Below are 27,251 nucleotides of genomic sequence, written 5' to 3' on the forward strand. Positions count from 1 at the left end.
ATCCATTTCAATCTTTTTAGATCCAATTTACGTAAACTGTTGTCCGATACGCACACGGAAATGGCCGAGTTCGGGAGCTTTGAAACGCTACAAACATTTATGGACAATGACATCCAAAGCGAGCAGGAAGAATTGATCCTCATACGAGACAGCATACTGAATGAAAAAAAGCTGAAATCGTTGCAAACACAGCTGGAGGGTGTGAATCGGGAGTGCAAAAATGTGCTGAAACATCTCGATGACGAGATCTTCGATTTGGAGACGAAAGTTAAGGATGCACGTATCGAGAATGACGTGAAATCGAACCTGGTGCAGCAGTGGGAACGAACCCGCCACGAACAGGCACGCATCATTATTCAGAGCAAGGAGAACGAACTGGTGACGTCGTCGAAGCAAACGAAAGATAACATTGACCGGGAGCTGCGATTGAAGATGGAAATTGATGGTAAGCGGAGTACTCCCGTTGGTCTGCACAAATAAATACACTCAATATTTTTTCTATCCTTTTTTTCTACAGTGTACATCAATTACTGTATTGATCAGATCAGCGAAAAGATCGCATTCTGGACGGATAAATACCAACGGGAAATTAAGGCTCTTGACGCACAAATTGCCGAACATCGGGACAAGATCGTGAACCTGAAGGTACAGTTTGAAGAGATGACAATACTATTTAAGCACCGCGAAAAGGATTTAAAGATTTGTGCCGAGTTTATGAAAGAGCGCGAACAACAGTTGGCCCTAGCTAATAAGCAGCTTCGGTCGGCGGTCAAGATACAAGCCTGGTGGAGGGGCACGATGGTTCGCAAAGGGTTGGGGCAGTTCAAGCGCAAGAAGAAACAAAAACCACCGAAAGCACCGAAAAAGGGCAAGAAAGGAAAGTAATCTCCTAACCGTTCTTGTCAACACCCAATTCAAAGATTTAGCTCAGTACAGTGTCCTTAATATCTTGCAAGTAATTGATTTTGTGGATTTTTTAACAATAAACCATCATTACTGAACAACATTATGGTACCATTTAACCGAAAACTAAAAATATATCTTGAAGTATAAAATTTAAAATTCTGCCGCCTTCCTCAATATTCGCACTAAAAAGCATTTAGAGACTAGCTCTAAATCCACCCAACACACGACTGACCGACTCAAATATCGGAATGCAAATATACTAATGAACCGGTTTTACAGCTCCATTTACGTGAACCGCAATGGGGAAATGGATGTCTTGACACGCATCGCAATGCAATTGCGTGCGACTGCAAATGGCCCACCATGAAACTGTTCGCTTGTTGGACGTCACTGATGCGAAATCTGGTAAGATTTGCTAAGTACCGTTAAAGCTGTGTTCGCGGTTTGCCGGTATGATCGCGTTTGATCACTGTCATGCCATGTCTGGTAGCTATAGTAGCTATTGCTCTCGCTCTCGTCGAGAGCTTCGCGATCAAGTGATGAGTAATTAGCGCCTTTTCAATTGCAATAATACGGAAATATTCACACAGCTCCTACTCGGGGGCTTTTATATCTTGACTGCATCGCTTGTCGCTTGATTACTCCTCTATGGCTGGGGCTCAAATGGGAGCCTCTTGAACGTGCGGGAGTCAATTATATTTAATGAAGGCCCTACGAAAGGGCTACACCTCGGTATGTAGTTGATTGTACGGTAGCTTCTTCAAGATCCATAGGACCCGGGCACTGTTATTTCTTTTGCTATTGTGTTACTACTGGCACTACGTTATTAACACCCCAGTGCTTACAACATATTCAGATCCGATCGCCCCGCGGGGTTAGAGGTGATACTCGGTACCACCATTCGTCACAGGGGACTTACTTTTGTTCCTAAAACAATTTTACGATGCGATGGGAAGACTCTGGTTTTACCGAGGACATGATTATACTGCGGAAGTGTTCACGACACCACTTCTTCACTTCATACCAAAACTTCCGTGCGACGTTCTAACCGTATCAGGTGTTTCGTGTTAAGTTTCATTACCAGTGATAGTGACAGTTTGATATCCTGTAGCCGAATGTCCGTATGGACACGGTAATTGCGTATTACATGGCAGAGCAAAATTTTGATCGAATTCCACGCAAACTTCATGCCAATACAGTTGCGCGGTCCCGCACTGAACGGTATGAATGCATACGGATGTCGCTCGGCACACCGTTCCGGTAGAAACTGGTCCGGATTGAACGTCTCGGCATCCTCTCCCCAGACGCTCTTGTTGTGGTGCATCTTCAGAAATGGTATCAAGATCATCGTACCAGCCGGAATGGTGATGTCACAGACCTGAACCTCCTGTGCCGGAGCCCTGGCTATCGTACCCGTAATCGGTAGATGGCGTAATGTTTCCTTCACAAACATCTCCATATAGGTAAGCCGGGTCAGATCCTCGTAGGTAATGGGTCCACTTGGGCAGACGTTCATGACCTCCTGGTACAGCTTTTCCTGTAGCTCCGGGAACATACCCATCGTGAGGAAGGTGTTGGCCATGGTTTGGGCGGACGTATCGTTACCACCAAAGATGAGCGTATCGATGTGCTGCTGGAAGCAGTCGTCATCGATGCGCAGTTGTGGATCGGCCGCCATTTCCTCGAGCCGATCGATGAACTTTCTAGCCTTTGGGTATTCCTCGGAGTCATCGGAGATGGTTTGATGCGACTGATGGGATTCACTCCGAAGCGCACGCCGTTTTTCGATGATCTGCGGAAAAGTATATTATGCTTAGCTGTAAATCGCGACAAACATCCACCGCCCAAGATGCTTCAGTGCTGATTCACTGACCTTACTGGACATTGCTTTGAACTTTGCCATCCTCTCAGTCTCCTCCCGATAGGTGGGCGTAAGTTTGTAGATGAACTCCGGGTGTAACCAAACCTTATAGATACGCTCGAAACAGTTCGTGAACATCCTTTTGCGCAAAAGGGGAAAAAAACAATCATTTCACAATCTGGCCATTACGAAACGCTTCGTGGCAAGACACACTTACGCAATCGCATTACTGGTATACTTGTGAAGTACCGACTCATCCTGTTCTCCCAGCTCAACGCCGATCGACGTTTTCATGATGGACAGGAGTGTATAGCGCGCGAGAAGATCATGGATGTCGAAGCATTCACCCGCCACAGCTCGCCCATTCAGATCGCGCACGAATTGAGCCGCTCTGGTATTCAAGATGGGCACGAAACTTTTAAGCACCGAGGGTGAAAAGGAAGGATTCAACAGCTTCCTGTGGACACGCCAGGTATCGAGTGGTGCCGCGAAAAGACCCTTACTGAGCCGGAAGAAATCGTACATGTACGGCTTTTGGGAGCAGGCCGGCGAATTGAGTACCTCCTGGACCATCTCTGGCCTATCGATGACCACCATTAGGAAGGGTCCGAACCAGGCCCGCATCGGCGACGGTAGATGGTGCATCCTTTCCATCAGGTAATTGACCACCTCGAGCGGACCCCGGCCAAGCGCGACGAGTACGCTGCCGATCAGCGGATAATCGAACGGTCCCGGTATCCGATTGGCCAGCTCGTACAACCGTTTCCGTGATCGGCGGAAATTGATGTAATACACCAGAACGAACACGCTCAGAAACACGAGCACCAGCATGGTTGCGCCGGTCGGTGAGACACTGTCACTGTTTGCCGGAAGGGAAGCGACGCCAAACACACTTTCCACCGATTTTACTGTACTTAGCACTACTGTACCAACCCTGTACTAGCTACACTAGTTGGTAAGAACGCAGAGCGATGGCGAATGAAACTGGATCCCTTTCAGGCGATCGTTTTTATACCGCGCAATTCGCAGGCAGAGAGGGATGGAGAGGGAGCTACGGAGCTAGCAGCTTAAGGCAGCCTCCCGTGGCTAGAGCCGTTGCGTGTGATGTGGTGTGCGTTTTATGGCATCGCAACACCTCCCCCTAGTGGACGCGGTGCCCACCTTGCGCATCGATCGTTGATCGTAGTACGCTGAACCCGCGGGTGGCGGATACCTTGGAGGTAGCTGTTTGCTGTTGTTAGCTCCTCATAGCCGATAGCGATCAATTAGACTATCAACAACTGCAGGAGATATGTACATTGTTATGTGTCTATGCGAAACGTTACTAACAGCTATCTGTCCGCTGCTCCCGTATTGGATTATGAGAACATAGCTTAACAGATTTACGATTTGATACAAATTGCGTGACGCACATCGGTATGTTTGATGCTAACGGTATCGTAGCGGGCATGGGAATTGAGCTTCTCGCGGAAGATGAAATGCGGGCAAAGGTGAATCCAATAACTGATAATTGTAGCACCGGTTGCGTAATGGCAACTGAAACGATCGCACCTAATGGGTGCGGGTATCAAAATGGTGGTGATAAAATCGGATCGCTATATTTTGCTGGATAAGTTTATTCAAATAATGTAATCTCAAATATTTATCCACATAACATTAAACAGGCAATATGCTTAAACATCTCATAAGTCGCTAGCTCATCGCTAGCTCTCTCCTACATCATGTCCATATAACCCATTTTACAGGCGTGGCGCATGACGGCCGTTATACGCCGATTAACCGGCTCCCCACCAACGCTAAGCGTACAGCGACGGAACTCCTCGGAATGCACATCCTGCTCGAATGATGCCCCAGCATCGGCACACTCCTCCTCGGGGCTCATCATCCACGGTATAAAGTTCAACGCTACCATCGCACCGTACAGTGCGAAACGGGCAAAGTGTTGCCGGAACAGATCCTCCCGGTAGGGCGCCAACCGTTCATCCGTTTCCGCACACTGCAGGATCTCGCAAAGGGTTCGCATCAGCTGGCGATGGTAGCGTGCGAGCAGCTCATCCCAGAACCGTTCCCGCAGCTCGGGAGTCATGTTCATGTACATGAAGAACGACAAATCCAGGGCCGGTGATCCGTAGCGATTTTCCTGGAAATCGATCATCAGCACCTCGACCGGCCGATCGTCGACATACCGGAACAGCACGTTATTGCGGTTGTAGTCACCGTGCAGGATTACCGAGTAGATCGGATCACGCTCGAGAAACTGTTGCATCAGCTGCGACTGATTGGGACCGTATTTGGTGCGCAGAATGTCGACACAACTCCTGAACCGATCGCTGTCCAGCTCGTCCGGGTTTGCGTCGACGTAAGCGAACAGACGTTCGGCCGCTAACCGGAACACAACGTTGTAGCTTTCGAAAAACACCTTCCCATCCTGGAGGAAGTTCAGCGGGATGATCTTCTCGACGAGTCGCTCCAAAGTGTGGGGCTCTCGAATGCGCATCGCATAGGAGCAGGCGTGATACTTGGCAATCACTTCGGCCATCAGTGTTAGATGTGCTTCATCCAGATCGAGCCGCGGTCCGGTACGAAAACCCCTCGGTGTGACGTTCTCCATCACCAGGAACGTCTCGAAGGTGCTGCTGTAGCCAGGGAAGTGACCCTGCGCGCTCAGATACGTACGAGGACACCACTCGGAGGGCCGCAATGCACTACCGGATTGCTCCAGAAAGCGATCGAAAGCCGGCAGCACGTTGGCGTAGATATTGATCTCGTTCGGGAACAGGACATGACCCAGATTCTGCTTCCGAAATGTATCGTTTCCCTTCATCACCTTTACCAGCAACCGTATCGTCGATTTGTCCTCTCTTCGAAAGATCAACAAAATAGTATTAGTTTTAGAGAGACCGAAGGGATTGGCCAGCGTGTGCAAGGTGGCTTTTGACGTACCGTTTCGATTCCGCGCGTACGACGAGCACCAGCTGATGGATGGTGGACATGAAACCATCCAGCTGCTTTGGCGTAGTGAGCTCACTGCTGATAACACTCAACCCCCGGAAGCACGCATTCTCGGCGAACACCCTCCGCACCAGCTCCGTCTTGATGAATTCGATTTGCGCTTCCATGTTTTAGCGTCTCTGCAGTCCAGCTAAACACAACGATCGACCACCACCTCACTTGGCAACGCACAATGGAACACTAAACCCACCTTAGTAGTAGTCCCACCTCGGTACCTGGGCAGGGGCCGGTTGTTAGTGTAAACAAGATTGTGCAATGGTGCGTTCCGCGTCGTCGCAATTGTGCACGTTGGTGGCTTTTGTGTTGTTTGTCCGCTGGTGACAATGCGTGTTGATAAGCGGCGGTCGATTTCTGCCATTCGCGTGAGATTGCCGGTGCCGAGAACCGGAAGGGGATGCTTGCAACCGAAGCGTTGTCTATTCTAACGAAGTGTGTTCGACGATAGCCACACGAATCCACTTAGGTGCGCTTTGTGCGTTCATTGATTCTACGAACTGTGATTTTGTGGAATCTCGGTATAGAATCTAGTCTAAATATGTTTCTTAGCCGGAACCGGATGTCGCAAACACTCCACCGCAGATGAAATGTAGACTTTTGGTTTCTTTTGGAGAATGCCTCGAGAGTTCAAGAACCGAATTGTGTTCATCTTCCGATAGATTCCATAAATAATCGTTGGCTTTCATTCCGCAGATCCCTAAAAATCGATAAGGTACTCGGTATTGGCACAAGAATGGTAGAGTGTTGTCTTATCTATATTCTGGAATGTGTGTTCGCTTATTTGTTGCCAATGTTGTAATTTCTTATGTTATACGTTTTGGTTTTTCATCAAATCCTCTCATGATCGGTATTATGTTATTGACTTTTCCAAAAAACTTCGATCTTTGCAACCAGCAATGCCCGTGGACTCGCTGGTTCGTTGCGCTGGTGCTGGATGCATTGGTTTGTTTGTTTGATTAAATGCATTCGTAGCAAACCATTAAGCAAATTGTGCTTCATCAGTGAATGAAACAAATCATATAATCAACATTGTTGATTAAACTCGCTCCCGCACCCACCATTGGCCGAGTACGGGTACGGGGTGAAACGATGCTACGTTCGTCACGTTAAGAGTTGCTCCGGATGAGCTAGTGTCGGCGTGCGAAACGAAGTACTCATACGCGATAGAGGAGGTATCACTCGGTGGCACCGGAGAACCGGCAGCTTCATGTGTTTAGTGTTTGATTGGATGATTTCTATATTTATCTTTAGCTTCTTTGATTACGTTCTTGGACGTTCTTCGCTGGAACGTGGCTTGCTATGATCCGTTGCTGGGGGGGCGCACTCGAAGGCTCCATGAATGTACGCTTCATCACCACCACCAGGTTGGCGGCAACTGGCAAGCGCGCTGGCAGGAAAAGGGTGCGATACCACACCGGCTGCCATAATGGGAGTAAGGAGAAAGATAAATAAAAATACATCTTCAAGCACAGACAGTGGCGCAGTCGTTGAGAAAGTTTTCCGATATTGTTCTTCCCCCGTGCCGTCGTGTGTCGTTTGGTATTGGCTTCCAGAGCAATAGAGAGAGAGAGAGTTCGACGCAGAGAGAGAGAGAGAGAGAGAGAGAGAGAGAGAGAGAGAGAATATATCCTTTCGAAAGGATCCGCCTGTATGCGTATCGGTAAACAGATCATATAACCTCAACACCGAGCATAAAACACAAAGAAGAAGAAGACGGTGGTTTCTTCTCTCGACCTTCTGCCAGTGATTAATCTACCCGAACAATGACTCCGGCGCCAACCAGCGATCGCCAGCGAAGTCTCTCCTTCTCTCTCTCCTTTCCCACACAGCATGCGATTGTGGATGGGTTGGCTGGGATATGATTTCATAGCTTCTCCCATGCACACGGCATGAGCCGGAAGAGCTTGGAGCAACATATACATATTTCAAGTGCCAACAAATTGAAGCTAAATTGTTTTCCATTCTCGTTCCGGGCTTCTGCTTCCGCTCCACTTCCGGTTCGGGTTCAGCACCGGTTTGGAAACGAGATGATTGGGATCATTCGCTCGGTCGGTCTCGATACTACTCGACTCGACAGGCGAGGCGAGGCGGCGCTCCACTAAGCGGCAAATTTTTAACATAAAAGACAAACATTTAAGTGGCTCTCGAAACATTATCGAGCCCTCCAGAGCATGTTGTTGATTCCGAGACGCAACCGATAAGGTGTGTGGTTTGTGGAGAAGTAAAGCGTTGGTTGGGCGGTGTGTGTGTGTGTGTGTTGATTTTGGAAGGGGCGTTTATCTAGAGGGGGGGTGGTGAAACTATCTCCAGCCGAGCCGTACCGAGCAGGACGAGAACGAAGCACGCACTGATTGCTCTTGATAGATGGTTGATTTGAAGACTGCTAGCTTTGTGCTGTTGTGGGTGTTTGATGTGAGTTCAACGACCAAATGGATCGTTTATGCACTCCCTCGGAAGCACTATCATACCAACTCGTAACAAGATGGCCGGTCGCCGCCCTCTCTATCTATCTTTCGTTTGTAATTTCATCCGAGGACACTCGCTGGTAGGAGGCGCTATCAATGTTGCCCAGGTTCAGCGGAAGAAGAACTCATTCTCTTCCATTTTCTGCCGCCTTCCAATCCTTTCCGAGCAGATAATGAACGGGAAAAGGATTGGGGAATTTAAGCTGCTAAAAACAAAACAAAACCCCGGCAAAAGGACTCTCGCACTTGGCAGCACTTTGTGGTAAGAGCGCGAGGTAAACGAAATCTTAAATTGTGAAAATTCGGAAAAGTTGGTTTGCACAGCTTACGCCACCATTCCCGAGCATTTACAGTTGGACGATGTTTTTTTTTGAAGTAAATCCTTTTCGCGCTCTCTCTCTCTGCTACAATGCTGCATTCTTTGGCCGAGAGTTTTCGCTTCTGAGCGTTTTCCCTTTTTACCTGCTGCCGGCCTTATGTCGGAAAAGCCGAACCGTGCCAAAGATGGTTCAGGGCTCGCGGGTAATTGATGGTTCGGTAGCATGGCAGACCAGCAGGGAGAGGGATACACCGCCTGTCCGGCAAGTGCGGCTAGCTTGCGAATGTCCCCAGCAAGGATAATGAACCAACCTTATTATTAAGTGTTTCGTCCGGAATTTCTGTTGGCCCCGCCGCCGGCCTCCTGACGATCCCGTGTTGTGCGCCATGTTGTCTGCTATCGGGCCTCCACCTCCGAGCAGCAGCGGTGAATGCCGGTTGCATGCCATTTTGGGATGCAAAGTTTTCCGGTTGGAACGCACGATGGGTGCAGGCGGAGGCGGAATGCTTACGCGATGCCAGGAGGTGTCTGGAGCTGCTATGAAGCTGGTTTGGGCCAACATACAATGGTGACTCATTATTACAGTGTAATAGCGCCGGCGCTCCGTCCGGTGGCTGGTGGTTAAATGGTTGCAGCGTAACCTGAAGGGTCTGAAGATAATAATGATGATGATGATGATGATGACGGTGGAGATGGGGGGAATGATAATGAGCCCGCCCACTTAGTGCATTCTTCGGCTACTGGATAACGAAACTGGAGCGGCTGGAAAACGGTGGGCGAGAGCATTAAATATTTAAATCACGTAGCTAGAAGTTATGTTTCATCAACACACTCAAAGTAGGCGATGCGGTCGAGCACGATGTTCATTCGAAGGCCATCAATGTATGCTATACAACACAGAGCCACCTTTGCTGTGTGGCAACTACGGCACCAGGAGAATTGTTCCTTTCTTTCATTCATTCTGATATTCATTTTCCATTTTCCGCGCAGTCTGTCCAGGGCCTGGGAGTGAAACAATGTCCTGTTCTTGCAACGTTTGGCTCCCAATTGTCTTCAACCAACATCGGTTCACCTGGCACCACCGGCACACCGCATACGGAGACTGCCGCTGACTGGCTCTTCTCCAAATCGTGGGGTATGGAGTGGGGAGTTATTTTTTTTTTGAAAGATTTTTCTTTCTCCCGTTAATTTATGAAGCAATAGCGCCAATGATTTACGTATTTTCACACCACATTGCACGCGCCATGCTGCTTATTATTCCATTCGTCAGTCCATTCGTTCGTTCGTTCGTTCGTTCGTCCGACCCTCCATTCGTTTGCCTTTTCCGCGAAATCTCGTCCACCAAATGGCGGATGTCCTCTTCTGAGCCGGGTAAATCGTTTGGAAGCATTCCGGAAAGGTAGCGAAAAGATGGCCACGGTCAGGGCCATCAAAAGATTAGGTGAAATACGGAGACCGATGGTCCTAAAGGTCCTTGCCACCTTGCCACCAGTGTTAATGGTGTAGCTTTTCATAATCATTGATGATTGTGCCTACAAGGGAAAATCCGGCGAAAAGGGGACCAGGGGAAGAGGAATAATAAAAATAGTAATAACCATCAGTAGCGCCAACGGTGCCATCATGGCGATGGCGTTGACAACAATATACCTGCTGGTGTCGCTGGTGGAAAAGGGATCGCTTCTAGGAAGAACGTTGACAGATCGGGATTTCAAAACAGGGAAATCCATTCTACGAAAGCGAATGATCTCAAATTACATGGAGGTGGGGGTGTGGTGTGAGGAGCGACATTCCGTGGGGATAGTCGAAATGACCGCGGCGCACTTCGTAGCGCATAAAAAATGGAAATTATGTCCGTCGCATTTGTTCCAAGCGTAGGAAAACCATTCGGGCCCATTGAAAAGCAAATGGCGCACTGTAGATCGACATTCCATTCGGGAAACAATTGTACATTTTAAATCCAATTTTGATGCGTGGTTGTAAAGCAATTCCAATTGACTGTCAACAAATCCGCCAAACCTAATATGAAATTTGTTCCTCGAAACATGCGTTTAAAGTTGCGAGCAGTTCAATTGACGAAACCTACACATTCACAATCCAACGGGTATACAATGGGGTAGACGGCTCCAAAACTCCAATTATCGGTAAACTACACTCCGCATTTTCATTCCCCTCCCTACCGAGTGAATGCGCTGGAATGGGAAATCATCATCGCGAGCTATGCCGCAGCGACGACGAGAGTAGAGTTGCGGTTAGCCGCGACGCCACTTGACAAATGTAAATCATTTTATTCCCATAATTGCTTCCCGGTTCCCGGTGGCCCCGCGTCATGGCGTTCGGCTGCGCAACGGTTGCGCAACGTAACCGAACAATATGGCACCATATGCGGCAAAGTGTGTGGCATTGTGCTCTAGAGGTCACGGTGCTTCCCATAAGCTGCCAGCAGCCGGTCGGTGACGACCGATTGTTAACCATTTGTGCGAATGGCATGGTGGCATGCCCAATGCCAAAGTACCCCGCATTCAGCTGGTGGTCCTCGATTTCAAGAGCGGCGAAAGACCACGCTCGAAGCTTTGACAATCGAAGCCAAGGATCGCATCATCCTAGTAGCCACCATCTGTGACCGATGCTGAGCTGCATCGCTACACACACACACACACACACACGCGCGCACAGCAATAAATATATTAATACGCACAGATGGCATGGTGGCCGAGCGCATATGCACCGCGATTGCATCCACGCTGAACGACCAAACAACGGGCCTATAATTTAATTCATGCTCCATTAAAGAAATAAATTAATTTATGTTCGCAACAATCGTCATGGCGATGATGACGACTTGCCGTTGCGCCAGGCGGCCAGGTGGTGACTTGGAAGTAGTAGGCAAACGTGTGGCAAAAGGTGCCTCCTGGATCCTGGAAGTGGAGCGAACGTTGTATGATCCCCCCCCGGGGGTCAACTCCCGTCATCAATTGCCTTGCCACGCCGCGGTTTTAGAGCGTTAATCTGGTCCACTACGTGGTCCCGGTCCCTTTGCCCTGTGCGCCACTTGCGCTGTCAGTGTGTTTGGAGTGAGTGTTTCTTGGAGTTGCCGTAGTGGCAGGAAGTCGATTCGACGGAGCTCGGTTGCGGTTTCGATCCCGGACGTGCGTGCTGACGGGTGTTGGTTGCCTTTGTGGTAGTTTATCATATCGGAGCGAACCCTGTTTGTGACAGTCGCGACAGACAGATAGATATTGGTTGGTTGATTGGTTGTTTTGGCAGTGGATTGGGGAAAGATGCCTCGCCTCGCTTCGTATCGGTTCGCTGCACAAACCTTCCTGCTGATGCCGGGAGTTGATGTCTCGCCTTCTAATCAGAGACAGTTACTTCTCAACGGAGCTGCCAGCTCCCTACATCTCGTCTTACGTCTTTATTTTTAGTACCAGTTCCAGTAAGGATGAATGGTCGATTGACATTCGGTTCGATAACGAGAATGGTGAATGGGACTTGCGACCGGGTTCTACACTGGATCCAACCCGTACTTGCTGTGTAGCTGGTACATTTCGTAGATCATGGCCGCTAGTTCACGGTTCAACGGTTCACCGCCCCGTTGCCACGCATCCCTTTCGGCTTCCTCGCACGTCATCTGCACCTCGGTGAAGGCGACCTCCATCGGTTCGTACAGTATCATGAGAAAATAGGACGCTATGTTGAATCCATAGCTGTAATACTCCGCGAGCTCACGGTGGAATGACTCGTAGCTAAACAACAAATACCAGGAATACATTGCAAATACCGGTACAGGTCAGTGGGGGGAACTAAAGTCTACCAAAACCCAGGCAGGCAACAGTGCCTTCACTGTTTACCTGAAGTGGGGCGCCAGGTCGTTTACATCGGACACGCCAACAATCCGGGTCACCGTCTCGACCAGCTCGCGATGGTACAGCCGGAAAATGGTCTCAAAATGATGCTCCCGGACGCCATAGCCGGTCGAGTTGGCCAGAAGCGTGGCATAATCGATCATCGGTGAAGCGTAGCGCAGGGTTTGAAAGTCAAACATCATCACCTGCGTGGGTTTCTCGGGATCCTGTGGAGCATATTTCGAAAATGCGGTGCAAGGCTTAGGTTAGGTTTCGGTCCGGTCCGGTTCGATTCAACGTTCCCGGCGAACGTCGGCTTCGGTCGGTCACCTTTGCGTCATCGTAACGGAAGGCCATGTTGTTGCGTAGGTAATCACCATGGCAGATGATGGCCATCGGTTCGCGGGGTACTACCTTCCGCTTTGCGTGTTCCCACGGATCCTCGAACAGGCGGCCCAGCTTGGCCAGGTACTCGTCCGGGATTTCCGCGGCAAAACGGCTCTCCTTGGCCGCCTGAATTGCACGCTTCGGTGCAGCCAACATGATCGTCAGCCACGTTTCATCGGTAACGTCGACCGCGTACCGAGATTCCTTGAACTTGCGCCGAATTCGCTCGAACTGCTCCGGCCGGACTTCCTTCATTCCGTAGCACTCACCATGGAAGCGGCCCAGTTCCTTCACTTTATTGCCACCGCGGGGCGAAGTAGCGCGTACAGTAGACGCGAATGTAATGGAATCCAAATACGTAATAGGAACCGGAAACCGGGAATAGGGAAAAAAAAAAATAGAATGTAATAACAATAATCCAAACGCCCCATTCCACCCCCGACAACAGGGGAACTTACCAGCGAGCACAATGTAGTCCAGCGGCAGGTCGACAACCATCGGGGCCATTTTCCAGCCGGAAAAGGAAAAATCGCTCATTACCATTAGGGCTTCCGATGGTTTCCGCTCGCAGTGGTAGTACCTGATGGACGAGGTGGACGAGATGGCGGAGGAGGATGAGATGAAAAGGTGGGCGGCGAACCGACGACGCGACGCACCGTCGCCACAACACAAACACAGCAACAACAACAACACGATTGGTGGTCCGTTGTTACTGGTCGCCGGACTTCTTCGCTGGAACCTCGCCGGGTTTTTGGACCGCGAAGGACACTCACCTTGGATACAGCTCCACCTTGCCGAGCGTTGGAATGATTTCGGTGTAGGCGATCATCTCGTTCTCGAAAAGTGTCTCGAATTGACAGCTGAGGTACATCTCCTCGTTGCAATCCGGTGTTATCTGTGGGCGCGACGGCCGGGGCCGGTGCAGAGGGAACGAGAGAGAGGGAGAGAGGATAAAAAGAGGAAATGTGTATGCGTGTGTGTCTCCTCTGTTTCTGTGTCCCGGATATTGAGTGGGAAGTTTCCCGAAGGAGCACGGGCAGCTCTGGCGCTATTTCTTGAGTCAACACAGTTCTCCGAAGGTTCCGAGGGTAGAGGATACCGACAGACCCCGGGAGTTGATTTAATATTTTCTGATCCTACTCCTCTTCCTTCCACTCCTTCTTCTCCTTGCAAACTGTCTCCGTGTTGGTTGTCCAGGACCGGAAATGGGTCCCGGCCATGGTTAAGCTTTTCCTATTGTCTTTCTAATACCGGGCCAGTTATGTGCGCACGTGTGTTATGAGAGTCAACCCAGGGGTCACGTCTCGGGATTGTCAAAGTGTATTGCCTCAGACCGGGTTCCCTTCCTTCCTTCCTCGTTCCCATTCAATTATGTTACGGAGAGACTACGGGTTGAATTAAAGATTGATATTTGCTTAGGTTCAATCGCAACGATTTGTGTTATAAAATCAATCTCGTATTGTTGAAGCTTAGTGTGTTTGGGAAAGGGAGGGTTCATTCATAAAGCAGCATGTCCAGCATTGTCCACCATTGTGGGGGCCGCAACTTTGCTTCGAAGAACTAAAATGGCCTCTTCGCCAGGGGCTCGGGTACCTGGGTAAACATTAATCACTCTCACACAGATCACGCTTCTGCTTCTGTGTTTGTGTGTGTGTGCGCGTTGTGTACAGAAGCGCAAAACGAGCAAGCAATTCGTTGACTACTTGGATGAATATCGATAAATGGTTCAAAAAAAAAAAGCCAAAAAGCAAAGCAAACAAACGCCTTTGTGTGAACTCCAATGATAGGCGCGCGCTCGCAGCGATGACTGATTGCACCTTCGTTTGTGATTGCGATAGCGAAACACCATACCCTACCGACAGTGATAGCCACTGAAGCAGGCTGAGGTTCTATGTTCTCCCACCTTCAAACAGGTGCCGCTGTTTAATGATGTTACTACCATCCTTTCCCCCCATCAGCTTACTCCCGGTAAATATGATTTCTTTTCCGCCCCGATACTGAGTGCGAGCAACTAGTGTGCACACCCCAACCGAGTGTGTAGATCGTAGAACGAGCGGTAATGATGCCATGACAGTGCAAAAGTGAGCAACGACGACGGTTGCGGTTGTTGGTTCTCGCATTCGCCAAGAATATGCTTCGTCATTGAACATCCCCGCTGCAAGGAGTAGTGCCCGGATTTGAACTGACGACCGTTTGTAGTAGTAGCAACCCGGGGGAAACGTAGAGGATCAATTGGCACACTCTACGTACCTTCACCACCAAATGGAGTGTTTCGGTTTTGTGCGATTCGTCGCCATTAGTCGTCCGGTCGCCCGCCATCGTCGAGGGTTTGCCATTGGTCACTCCACCAACGGGCGCTTCCTCGAGCACTACGGTGACCTTGAACGGTATCGTCAGCATAAATCCATTGGTGACGAGCGGCTTCACCACAACGGACTTCAATGTTGCGTTACGCCGGACGGGAGCATCTTCGGCCGTAAAGGTGAGGATAGCCCTCCGCACCAGCCCGGGTATTAGTGCGTCCCGAATGTACGCTTCCTTATGGCTCGTGTCAGTCATATCACTCGGACTGCGGGTACCACACCACACCACCACGCTTCCCGATAAGCCACAAATCAGTTCTTATCACGCTCGACGATGCTCGGCCCTATCCGGGAAGACACGCGCCCACTCGACTATCGTCGTCGTACGCCACAAACTAGGAAACCAATTAGGTCCGCTCGGCCGCTGTCGAACGAAGGGGTTCACCACCAATTACGCGCACGGAGCTAATGACACACGGTCGGCGGCAATCCTAAGGCGGCAAAGTTCCTAAGTCGTCGTTCGCACACGACTACGACGTACGACTTTCTGAGTGCGCGCGTGCGTACGGTAAGCGATTAGAACGGGGACTGATGCTGCCGACCGTGCTGTGCCACTTTGTACTGATGATTCCCCGTGCCACCACCAAGTTTATGATGGTGTGCATCTAATCACGCTCTTCTCACTGATCATCATGATCGTCACACGACCGATTCTCTTGGATGCTGTGTGTTGTCGTGGCTGAGCAGCTGCTAGTCTGCTGGCGCACGGCAGTGACGTCATTGGTCTTTGGTGTGTGTGTGCGCGTCAGTTTAATCGTTGACATTGACATTGGTAACGGGAGTTCTTTAGTTCAGCGCCAAGCCGGCCTCCGGACAACCAGTCACAGATCCGTATCGATGCGTCGTATCTAGTGCTCTGTTGTGGTTGTGCGAACGAAAGACAAACATTATGCCGTAGCGAGTATGTGTGAGATGATTTTGTTTTGAAAAAGAATTCATTGTAATTTGCGCCTAACGATAGATAGCACATGATGATGCGCGGTAGTACCAGAAGAGTTAAGGGGGGAGCTTCGGTATTTTATTTTAATTCTTCGCATTTACTTTTAACAATTTTTTATGAGTGCTTATCCTTTCAAGAGTATTGTGTAAAATTTTGGGACCAATCAAAGCCAAACTGACAAAGATATTGATTTTTGAAAAACAGAGTTTCATACAAGGCTCAATGCATCTCGCGATTTTGAATCGCATTTTCCAAAACCTTCGTTTTCAAAGTCGGTGCCAATCGTAGCATAAGAACTACTGGACCGATCGATTTGAAATTTTGAACACTTAATCTTCATACTATTTTCCAGGTAGCCCCGTCAAGATTTTGTAAAAAATGTTGATACTTTTTCTAAAATTTTTTTTAAAATTATGTAAATCTGGATTTTTGAGGCAACATCGAAAAAAACATCACTTTTTTGACTTAAAAAATCTGCCAATAATCGAAAAATTGGAAATTCAACAAAAACTCGACGGGACTACCTGGATAAACTCATAATCTAACAAAAGAATATTCATTTGAATATTTCTGATGACCCAGCACGAGGCTACGATGGGCACCGTAAAAAGTACATTTTTGCTAACTAGCATTTTTAGATTGGATGCCATTAACGTAGTTTTGATCAAATATTCCCCAAAATAGAAGCAAATATTCTTGAAAAGTTGTAGTTTAATATGACATTCACTTGAACAAATTAAGTGGAAGTTTCTTCACTGAAAATCGTCAAAAATATGCCTTTTTTTGGACCCGAAATAACCAAAGTCCCCCCCACCCCTCTTAAATCGGGGTTCTTTCGGATCGGATGGAACCATTGAGACCATGGGAAACCGGTGTTTGCATCGTCATTGTCCAAAGATTGATTTGCATTAGCCTACTACGAATTTAGTTGTTTCAAAAAGTGATTGAATTCACCTGCACCTTTTTGTCTGGTGAAATTTCAGAATAGTCTTAATATTCAGATTACTTTGTAGATAATTCTCACATGCATCTTACTGTCTGCAATTCCCATTACTAACTCGTCTCGTCTTAGATGGTGCTGCAGGCTGCTAGAACAACGCCTTTAGGCCAAGATTCGTTCCTCGTCTAGATCCTGTATTCTATCGAAAGCTTCCAAAAACCAAAAAGCAAACACTCCAGCATTCAGCAGCTGTTGAAGAACTCACAAACGCGCACGGTGGAATGCCCTTGCAAACATTGAATCAATTCCAAACCATACCATCCACGGACACAATTCTATCGCTTGAGAAAGCATTTGCACATCCTTCATATTGCTTCCAGGAGAAGAGCTGCTGCTTCCAGTGAATCGCAGCAAGCGCTTATGCAACTGGAAACACTCCCGGACGGTCACCGAGGCGCCTTGGCGGCAGCAACAGTACAAAAGATACTAAAATTCAGAAATTGCCATCGTCGCCGCGTCGCATCCCGCTCCCCCATCAAATGGAGGGAATGGTGGGCAAATCAAATCAACGCTCGCTCAGACGTGCCCACGGCACCAGGGTCGTTACCGCTAGAAAGGTGAGCTAGCTGACGCTGCAACCTGGCCCGGGGCTTGACTTTCCGGGCGCCAGCGGAGTGACGCCAGGATTCGAACTTGGGCACAGCGGGCAGAGATAATTTGACCGTGGCCAAGACGCTGTGCGCGATCGTTCCGGGCTTCGGCCGTCGGTCGGTTCTCGCACCTACCGCCGCCGCAGCAGTCTCACACCTTTCCGTTGATTAAATGTGTCATACCGCAGCCGCATCTCTGTCACGGTTCCTGGTAGTCCGGTACGGTGGTGGTAGCAAAAGCTCCGTTCCGTTGCCACCACGCGTCGACGTCGTGGCGGTGGTCGTGGGACCCAAACGGCCGTCGGCACTTTCCGAAATGGGAAAGTTAGATCGAACAAGACAGTTGGAAATGAATTTGATTACCCTCCCCTGCCCCCTCTGCAACTCACCCGTTATGACACTCCGGGCATACCGGTGTGGCAGCGTAGCGCAGCGATGGCCCGATTGCATCTTGCAGCCATGATGATGGCACCATGGCCGATGCATACGATGCTGATGGCGGCAGCGACGACGACGACGACGACGACGACGGTGTCAACACGGCCACTGCTGGCCCGGGCCGAGATGTCCATTTGCTGCAACTGGCCACCACCGGGGTGGGCGGGAAGTCCTGCTAAAAACCTGCTCCGATGATTTTGTAATTTCACTGCTAGTCAACTTTATGACACGTTATTAATTACATTTCCTTGCTGCCACTGCCACGGTGTGCGTCTTAAACTTCCACATTTCATTCCGCAAGCCGGCTGGCTGCTTTCACCTCCACTCGGGGCACTGTAGCTTAGACATTGGCTAGCTACGTTTGGCTGATTTCCGCGGAGTGGATTTACAGCATCCCCCTCCCCCCTCCGGTACCGTGACCGTGAAAGGAACCTTACCTGGCAAAGTTAGCAAAATGTCCGTTCCGGGATCGGAGCACAAGATTTCTTCGGTGAAACCACCGGAGGAGTGGCACTGGAGAAGGGTTGGAATAACTTTGTTCCCGGGCGACCAACCAAGGTTGCGTGAGCACGTCCGAAGTAACGCCCTTAACGATGGTACAGTGCAGGGTACCGGAAGTTGCCATGTTGAAGATGCTCGTCCAGCCATTTTTCTTACGCCACAGGAAACAATCCACACGGAGCGGGGTGTGCGTGTGGGTGTGGGTGTGGTTGACCGTTGCCCACTGTGTGTAATGTCCGTGTCCGAAAGCACATGAACTGCATATTCAATGCTGAAGCCAGGCTCGAGCTCGAGTGCATTAGAGGATGCCGGGTCGGTCGGTCGGTCGGGGTGTTCCCTTTCGGTCGATGGCAGCAGCAGCAGCACCAGACACTGATTTCTGCTCGGTTCTGGAGTTCTGGATTTGGATTTTCGTTGCTTTTTTTTCTTGTGCAACGACGTGTGGGTCTTTTTCGTCCGGGCTACCATTTTCTCTTTGTTCTCTGCTACACTTCGAGTCCTTCAGAAGACGATCAGCCAGAGGAACTTGTGAGCGTGAAGGTGCGGTGTGCTGGTAGGGTTAGGGAACAGAGATGCTCTTAAGTGTTTGCACCACCCAAAAGCCGTGCCCAGCATTCAATGCGGAAGAGAGACTTACCCTTACCGGCTCTAGCAGCTGTGATCTGTTTGATAAGGGCCACTTTCCGGCTCCGAGAGTAACTCTGACACTCTGGCCGCGGCAGTGGTTAAAGGAAAGCGGATTAGAAAATTGTGCAATGGATTGAACTCGCTAGAGGAGGACCTCGAAAGCTGAGGGTACGGGTACGACGTTGAGGAAACTCAACGATTCATTTTCAGAAGTGTTACTGCAAGTTATTTGTTATTAAACCACTGCTAGACCGAGTAATTATGCGCCTAATTCAGTCCGATACTATTGTGCTTCTATTCCTTTCATGCTGGAATCTGTGTGTGTGTGTGTGTGCCCGGAGTGATGTAAATAGGTTACAAAATGAAAGCAAATAATACCCCACAGAGCATTATCCGGATCCTATTGATCGAGCTAATTGCAATGGGAACGTTTCCTCGCATCCTGGCGTTGTCATGGCAGCCCTGCCTGCACTGCAACAATCAGTGGAATCCGTGCGGCTGTAATGCTCCCAGGCAAAATATGCTGTCACAGTACGATAGCGATTATATGCCTTCAATGCTGCAATGAGCAAAGAGTGAGCTCGACATGCCCGACTTCCCCGAACCTGGTGGCTGGTATCGTGTTTGATGTGCCTGGTGTAACGCAAACTACCACAGCGTCTACCAAACCAACTACCGCAACCGTGATTTCCTTCGGGACCAGTTTATCATCATAACTATTGGCTGATTACTCTCGACAGTGACACAGTGTTGCCGGTGTTGATGTTGATGAAAGCGGCTACCGCTACCGGGAGTGAAGCGAAGCGTTTGCAGCTGTGCAGTGCTCTTGTTGTAATTGTAGTTCCACGTTCGTTCGTTCCGGGATGCACTCCCCTGGTGTCTTGCCCGTTCCGGTGAGTGTGTCCGGTGGGTCTAAGCGGACATCGTCCGTTTATGTAGAGTAGGGCTTTTCTGCTGCCTTTCTGAAACCAGCTCACCATGTGTGAGGGAGTGCGCTGCTGCAGTGCGGTTGCTGCAGCCTCGGCCTCGACTCGCCGCTCGTCTCCATAAAACTCCGGTCGTACCAGTGGGAATAGGTTAAAGTTTATCCATTTCTTGGATGATGGCCCGGTGAGGATTTAGCAGGTGGCCGCACACCACGCACACCGTAATCGTGCCCACAGAGCGAGATAGAAAGGGAGCCAAGGGGAGTGGCTTTAGTGATGAAAGTTTGCCAGAAAACTTGCAAAAAGGCGTTGTTGCTCTGCTCCGATTTGATTATTGTTCATGGAACTATGGACGTCAACTCTTTAAAGGATGTTTGTGTATTCCAACAAGCGAAAACTGAGACGCGAACGAACACTGGCTGGGGTGTGCCAAGTTCATCAGCATTATGTAACCAGGGAGCAGAAGTTGTGTTTGATTTCCCCCCCCCCCCCCCCCAAAGCCTTCGCTATTCAGGGAAGTGTGTGTGTGTGTGTGTGGTCTTGGACCGGTACAACCTACGATTTGCCTACGATCCTATACCGTCAGGTTGGCGTTTGACAGACGAGCAGCATGACCTTCAGTGTGTGTGCGTGTGTGCGTGCGTGTGTGTGTGTGTAGGGCACGTGTCTTACTGTACCGGCCAGCTCGGCTAGCTCCAGTGATGGCATTTGTTTAGGGTCGCCAGGGGAAACCGGCGCAGGGCGTGTACTGCTGCTACTGCTGTGCTGTCCACAAACAGCCAATGCCCACTAGATCACAGAACTGACAGCCCCATCGAATGACAGGCCTGGAGAGACCGACATGGGACGAGGTGTGTGTTGTTAGTTGGGGTGTTACCACCGCCCTTCTAATCAGCAAATCGGCAAACTGCCGGATGGCCAGAGACAGGTGCGGTTTTATACACAGGACATTACTTTCATCGCACATGCAAATTAGCATGGAGCTTTCGTTTGAGCAGATGGGTTTGAGTGGAGCAGACCAAATGGGGGTAACATTCCATTTGGCCTGATGATGAAACCCGAGTGCTGACTCGGAGATCTGAGAAGGCAGCAGAATGCAGAGTGAGAGTGTCCCTGTTTGAGGCGCTGGTCAGGAGCTCACCGAGGTGGGGTTTGATTAGTGTAGGTACCGTGTTTATATGGTATGCCGTTGGTAAGGTAAGGCGACATCATTCACTGGTTCAAAGCAAACCAACGATTACAGCTACTACTTGCCACCCAATTATGGCTTTCGGGGTTTCCATTTGCAAAGTATAGTGCCTGGAAAGCATTCGGTTGCCGGTCCAAAGACATCGGCTAGAAGTGCAATTGCAGCGTTTACATAACGCCGTGACCTAAGCTCAAGTCCAAATTGACTCAGATGATAAGCTAAAATTAGGCCCTTTATCTCGCATCCACGAACCAACCGCAGCAACATGGCGGAAGAAAACAAATTGCCAAACGCCAGGCGCAGCCAGGCTGGTGATAATAAAACCCCGAAATTGTGCTGATGGGAGACTAATAGCGTCTCAGCGCATCAAACACCGCTAATCGGATAACGATGAGCTGATAGGCCGCGGACGATAATAAACGCTTCATCGCTGGACAGCGCATCGGACAGCGGACATTATTGGATCACTGCCGCCATTGCCCGCGATCGATTGAGGGTGACCGGCATTCGGACCGGCAGAGATTTGGTTGGATTTGGACTATCATCATGGGCTCAAGCGGGCTTGCGGACTCCACCACCGCTCCGCGTAGTGGCCCAGTAGTATAAAAGGCGTTGTAAGTGGTGCTGATGGGTACAGTACACGAGTCGCGACTTCCCATTGCAGTGCCCGTGACAACTAGAAGGTGTGAAAGACAGCAACGAGTCCCGAACGAAAGAGCCGCAAGATGCGCTTCCTGGTTGTGTTTGCCATGTTGGTGGCCGTCGCCGTCGCCAATCCGCTGATTAGCATTCGAGTCAACGTGGACGGCCAGTCGGATGAGGTTGGACCGCGCCCACCCGGCCCACCCGGTCCACCGCCCGGCCCTGGCCCGGAACCGGAACAGCCACCACCGCAGCCGTACAACAAGCAGCACCTGAAGCGCGAGGCGCCGGTGGTCCAAAACGATGCCGTATTCCCGGTGAACGATGGCAACCCGGCCGGTACGCTGGTCAATATTGAAGTTTTCGTCGACAACCAGCGCCAGGGCAGCATTCCGATCAACCCGGACTACCCACCACCACAACCCTACTAAGTACAGTACATCACAGCCGGTATTCCATCCCGTGTTCCGCCTACATGCAGGTGTACCTTGGAGTGAGTGTACCTTCTGGAATGTTCTCCGTACGTTGGCAAATGAAGTGAACGGAAATATAACAAACAAAACGAACCTAGATGTCTCCGGTCTCGGCTTAGGGGCCCATCGGGCGTAAAATTGTTCACGGTTTCGAGCGGTGTCATTTTGCTGCTGCTGTTCCCGGTACTCCACGGTTCCACGGACTGCACGGGTTCGGTGTCGTTCGGTCTTCCGAGTATGGCGAGGACATCGCTGGTACCCGGTATTGAGAAGCGTTTTTTTGTTAAAATCCAATCATTAATTGGTTCCGATGTTCGTACGCTTTTACTGTGCACCACGGCAACGGGGAGTGATAATATGGTAGCACCGGATGATAGTAGCACCAGGTACTCGTATACGGTTCCTAGAAATCGGGTGCACTAACATCGCGCCCGGTTGTGATGACATACTCGCTGGTTCTGGGGTTGTACATGATATCTATGATTTTCTATAATTTCTATCCGATGCCACATGTTGGGTGATGGTCGATGAGGAAACTTTGTTTGATCGAATACTACTCCGGCTCGATTGTTGTTCTATGCAGTTACGAGAAACGGGATAACGAACTGTTATTTTCCAACACAGGCGTGGTGAGGACAACAAAGGAATTACGGCTGCATGGTCGATGGCATAATTCACTGGAATAGAATTTTATCAGTGTACTCTTGATGATTGATATTATGGATTGCAATATTAGTAATGATATCTCTACGCAACTCAAAATGATGTGCAAGCATTCTAAACAATTCTACATTCTGTCAAGAAAGTACCGGGAATAGTCGATTTAAATCTGACTGGGATGTCGGATCAAGTGAATATTTTTTTCCTAGGTTAGTACAACTGTCCTTAATTATTATGCAAAATTTGAGCGAAATCCGTCAACCCGTTTGTTTACAGCAATTTTTTAAGTAAGTCGATTTCAGTGTAAGCGGCGATTTTTGCTTTATGGCTTAAATCGACTCAAAACAGTTGCCGTGAAGGGGCAAGTTAAGTTTTGGGGAAAGTAAAAAGTCACAGGGAACTAATTCTGGTTAATACGATGGTTATTCGATGATATTTATTTAGTTTTAGAGCAAAAAATAGAAAATTTAAAAATAAAAAAAAAACTTCTTTTGGATCGAGTTCTGCTGCAACACGTTTCATGTCCAAAAAATGAATCAAAATGTTATGAACCGATATGTTAAGTTCATGAAACAACTCTCTGAAGCTATAATGATGTTTTTCGAACACCATATCTTTCACTTTATCGATGTTTTCATCGGTTGAGGAAGTTCATGAACGACCAGACCAAGGCAAACTGGTAGCATCGGTCCAAACACTTTTGAAGGCTTTGTACCACTCATATGGACGAGTTTTCAATAGAGTATTATTTCCAAAGACCTTTTGCAACATTTTCAATGCATTGGCGCACGACATTTCATTTGCAAAACAAAACATTAAGCAAATTCGTTGTTCAACGTCGTCAACCCATGATAACAAATCGCCGCACTACTGACATCGACTTACTTAAAAAATTGCTGTAAACAAACGGGTTGATGGATTTCGCTTAAGTTTTGCATAATAATTAAGGACAGTTGTACTAACCTAGGAAAAAAATATTCACTTGATCCGACATCCCAGTCAAATTTAAATCGACTATTCCCGGTACTTTCTTGACAGAATGTATGTGAAGGAGAAAAATGAGAATAAAAATAGAGCAATAAGTGAATTTCCGTTATTCTTCTTTTCATTTCAAAATGGATGCTATAATTTCTAATGTTCCTTGGATCGTTATGCTTCCATTTGATAGGAACTGCTTATTGAAGCCCAGGAAAAGCCTTCTAGTGATCAAAGAGCCAAATCGATTATAACGAACGAAAGAACTAACAATAGGTCATGGTTAAATGTAGGTGATAAATGATTAACCTCTTTCGCCACGGAGCTCAATCCCAGCCAGAGCGAGGAGTGTTAATTGTTTAGTAATCCGTCATCCATCTCCGAGTGTGAAGAAAATCTGAATAACATCATGGAACACGTAAAGCACACTAGAACCACATACGAGCTATCATATTACTTACACTCGCTTTACGCTTGTCCGTAACTAGCGGCCATTAGGGACGTACAATGACCTTTAACCTGTTTTCTCATTACATTTGTGTTGCGATTGGAGGGTGCATTTAGTGTTGATATATTTTCCTTTAGTGTTGACATATTTTAAACAAAACATTCAAAAATAAATCATTATTCCGTTAAACAACGTAATGTATGTAGTGTATTTGCCATGGTTTTTACATTAATTATTTTAAAAGTAACTCGCTCTCCTGATTAAGTCATTTTTGGTGGCCAAACTTAAAGCCGCCAGTTCGCCCTGTGGATCGTTAAAACCGGATAAAAAAAAGTGTAATATTCAAATAAAAGTAAAAATCCGACGATAAAACACGGGTCGGCTAGTGCTTTTTCCATATAAAAAGGAAAGAAAACATGCCAACGAAAAGGACAAAAGGCCGAGGCATTCCTCACTCTCCCATTGCTCCCTTTCTACCCAACAGCCGGGGGTTTTTGTTCTTTCAATTTTCACCCTGATCTCTGCTGCTGCTGCTGGGGAGTGCGCACTAACTCCATCCTTCCTGGTGGCGATGGTGGGCGGGTTGGACAAGCTATAATGCACTGCACGACGCCCACGCTCACCACCAGCCCCCCCCCCCCCCCTCTCGAAAGGGTACGGATTTATTAGCCTTTCAGCCTTTGGGTCCCTCTCATCGTCATCTTCCACTTCCGCCGCGGCTCCTCTCGCCTCAGCTCGGGCATCCTTCCGGTTTCGCGTGGTTCTTTGCATTTTCCGTTCATCCCGCAGGCCAAGGTCCTTGCTATGCTTCTCTCTCTCTCTTTTTTCCGTGCTTTTCTGCTTTCCCGTTGTTGTTCCCACCCGCCACCTGGGGGTAACAGCGCGCTGGTCCAGCGACCATGCGGTGAAGTGCAGCCACCGTGTAGCCTGTGGCCCCAGGAGCTGCAACCGAACACGAACGGACACACGTACGGACGTACGGGAAACCACGGTAGCGGAAGACCCGAAAGTGCGCTTTAGAAAATTACGTCCTGCATATTTTATGGGCGACACATTTTCATAATCGAGTTAATGCGGCCACCGTTATGCAAAGGTGTATCTCAGGCAACCTCTTCTCTTCTCTTTCCACTACGTCCATGTTCCGTTCCGTTCCGTTCAGAAGTGCAGAGTAGTCGTGCAACTTCAACAACTGTACCTCACCTTCTAGAAGTCACAACACAGCAGCTTCGACTTCGACGATCGACGAGCCACCGACAGTGTGTCTCAGTGTTTCCTGGCGCCCGGATTCGGACTGCGAATGATCTAATTAGTGAGTGAAGAGTCTTCGATGGTGTGTAAAATCAGAAGCAAACCACGACTCCCGGAGCACGTATGGTAAACGGTTTTGTTAGATGATGACCCTTCGGGCATCCCATTCCCCCCAGGTTACTGCGGAGGACGTTTCGGTGACGAGCGCCGGTTGCTGCACGGTTCTGCCTCGAGTACTTCGTTCGCTGCTTGTCGAATGCAAAATGCCAACCAGTAGAAGAAGGAGCACCACCAGCGGCAGAGCACGGACCGGTGCCAGGTGGTCGTAAGCGTCTCGTCCAGAATTTAAATTTCTTCCCCCACTCACCACCAGACCATTCGGTTGTGGGTTGGGTGGCGAATGCCCCGGAGTGTGGCCACACGCGGTCACTGACAAGGGTAATTTCGTGTGTTGTTTTTCCGGTTCGATGAAAAGGTACGCCTTACGGTCCGATGGTCCGAGCTGGTGGTGGTAGTCCAGTGACTCTGGCCACTGCACTAACCTCCCCAGTGGCTGCTGCGCTGAAGATGTTGTTGACAACAACAACGACGACGACGATGCCACGACCCCGATGACGAGGAGGATGGGGCACTGATTGCCATTTTTCCCCATTTTTGAAACCTTCTCCCCAAAGCCCCAAGCGACGAGCATTCCCAGAGCATTCAGCACACGGAAGTGTCCATTTGGGACCGAGACCCGGATTTCCAACCCGAGGTGGGCACCGCAGTCCGCAACCACCTGGCAGGTTGGTTTACCAACTCGATTCACGGAGCACGGTCGTCGGATCGGTTGTTGGTGCATCTTGGATCTTGTTCCGTCGGGCGAGTGGCCGTGCCCGGTGCTAGTAATGCGCGATGCGGCTGCTTGACGATGCAGGTGCCGTTGATGCGCTTTCGCCTTCGCCAAAGGGAGGTCGCTTCACATCAGCAGCACCAGGTAGGTAGGAGTCGGTAGGTCGACGGTAACCGCAGTACGTACCAGGATGGTGGTTGACCCGCAAAACCTTTCCCATGCTGCTGCTGCTGCTGCTGCTCGTGTGCTTCCCTTTCAGTCTACTATAGGTTCAGATGATTACTTCTGGATTTGCATCAGGGGAAAGGGCGAGCTCTAAGTGAAGACACACTTTAGCTACACAGCTTTTAGCCGCTGGATGGTGGGTAGAATATCAATATTTTGAAAGGAAAGGTAGCCGCACTCCCCCTTTTTGTGGTTTATTGAGTTAATATAACACATAGTGCAGTGATTTGTGTGCGATTGTGCTGGAGGGAATAAATAGATAAATTTAAGAAGAGTAGTCATTGCTTTACTTTTCTTTCAATGCTACCGATCGGCAGCAACCTGAACTGAGAAGAAGAACTTTCGACGATAACATATTCGTTCGTTCCCGCATGGTTTAGAAGTC

At 49.1% G+C, this 27,251-nt stretch overlaps 4 protein-coding genes across 4 annotated transcripts in view; 1 reads left to right on the plus strand and 3 right to left on the minus strand.

The window, feature by feature from the left end:
- Nucleotides 1-900, plus strand: part of LOC125947969 (dynein regulatory complex protein 9) — a 1,993-nt gene extending 1,093 nt beyond the window's left edge. The window contains exons 4-5 of the mRNA XM_049673582.1: nucleotides 21-445; nucleotides 518-900. Of these exons, the coding sequence (XP_049529539.1) occupies nucleotides 21-445; nucleotides 518-885 (793 nt within the window). The 3' untranslated portion in view covers nucleotides 886-900. The remainder of the gene's footprint in view (nucleotides 1-20; nucleotides 446-517) is intronic.
- An 8-nt stretch (nucleotides 901-908) lies between these two features.
- On the minus strand, nucleotides 909-3,734 carry LOC125947950 (cytochrome P450 4C1-like). The gene is made up of 3 exons (XM_049673560.1): nucleotides 2,985-3,734; nucleotides 2,780-2,906; nucleotides 909-2,698 (listed from the first exon to the last, which is right to left on the minus strand). Exons 1-3 carry the CDS (start codon nucleotides 3,596-3,598, stop codon nucleotides 1,925-1,927), a joined length of 1,515 nt encoding a protein of 504 aa, XP_049529517.1. The 5' UTR covers nucleotides 3,599-3,734; the 3' UTR covers nucleotides 909-1,924.
- Nucleotides 3,735-4,359: 625 nt separating this feature from the next.
- On the minus strand, nucleotides 4,360-6,271 carry LOC125947959 (uncharacterized). Its single transcript, XM_049673570.1, has 2 exons — nucleotides 5,711-6,271; nucleotides 4,360-5,628 (listed from the first exon to the last, which is right to left on the minus strand). The coding sequence occupies exons 1-2, from the start codon at nucleotides 5,884-5,886 to the stop codon at nucleotides 4,482-4,484; spliced, it is 1,323 nt and encodes a 440-aa protein (XP_049529527.1). The 5' UTR covers nucleotides 5,887-6,271; the 3' UTR covers nucleotides 4,360-4,481.
- Nucleotides 6,272-11,299: 5,028 nt separating this feature from the next.
- LOC125947958 (uncharacterized) lies at nucleotides 11,300-15,690 on the minus strand. The gene is made up of 6 exons (XM_049673569.1): nucleotides 15,040-15,690; nucleotides 13,563-13,684; nucleotides 13,248-13,369; nucleotides 12,733-13,082; nucleotides 12,409-12,629; nucleotides 11,300-12,303 (listed from the first exon to the last, which is right to left on the minus strand). Exons 1-6 carry the CDS (start codon nucleotides 15,346-15,348, stop codon nucleotides 12,063-12,065), a joined length of 1,365 nt encoding a protein of 454 aa, XP_049529526.1. The 5' UTR covers nucleotides 15,349-15,690; the 3' UTR covers nucleotides 11,300-12,062.
- Nucleotides 15,691-27,251: the final 11,561 nt, after the last annotated feature.

Source organism: Anopheles darlingi, chromosome 2 (genome assembly GCF_943734745.1).
Source record: "Anopheles darlingi chromosome 2, idAnoDarlMG_H_01, whole genome shotgun sequence".
NCBI classification, from domain to species: domain Eukaryota; kingdom Metazoa; phylum Arthropoda; class Insecta; order Diptera; family Culicidae; genus Anopheles; species Anopheles darlingi.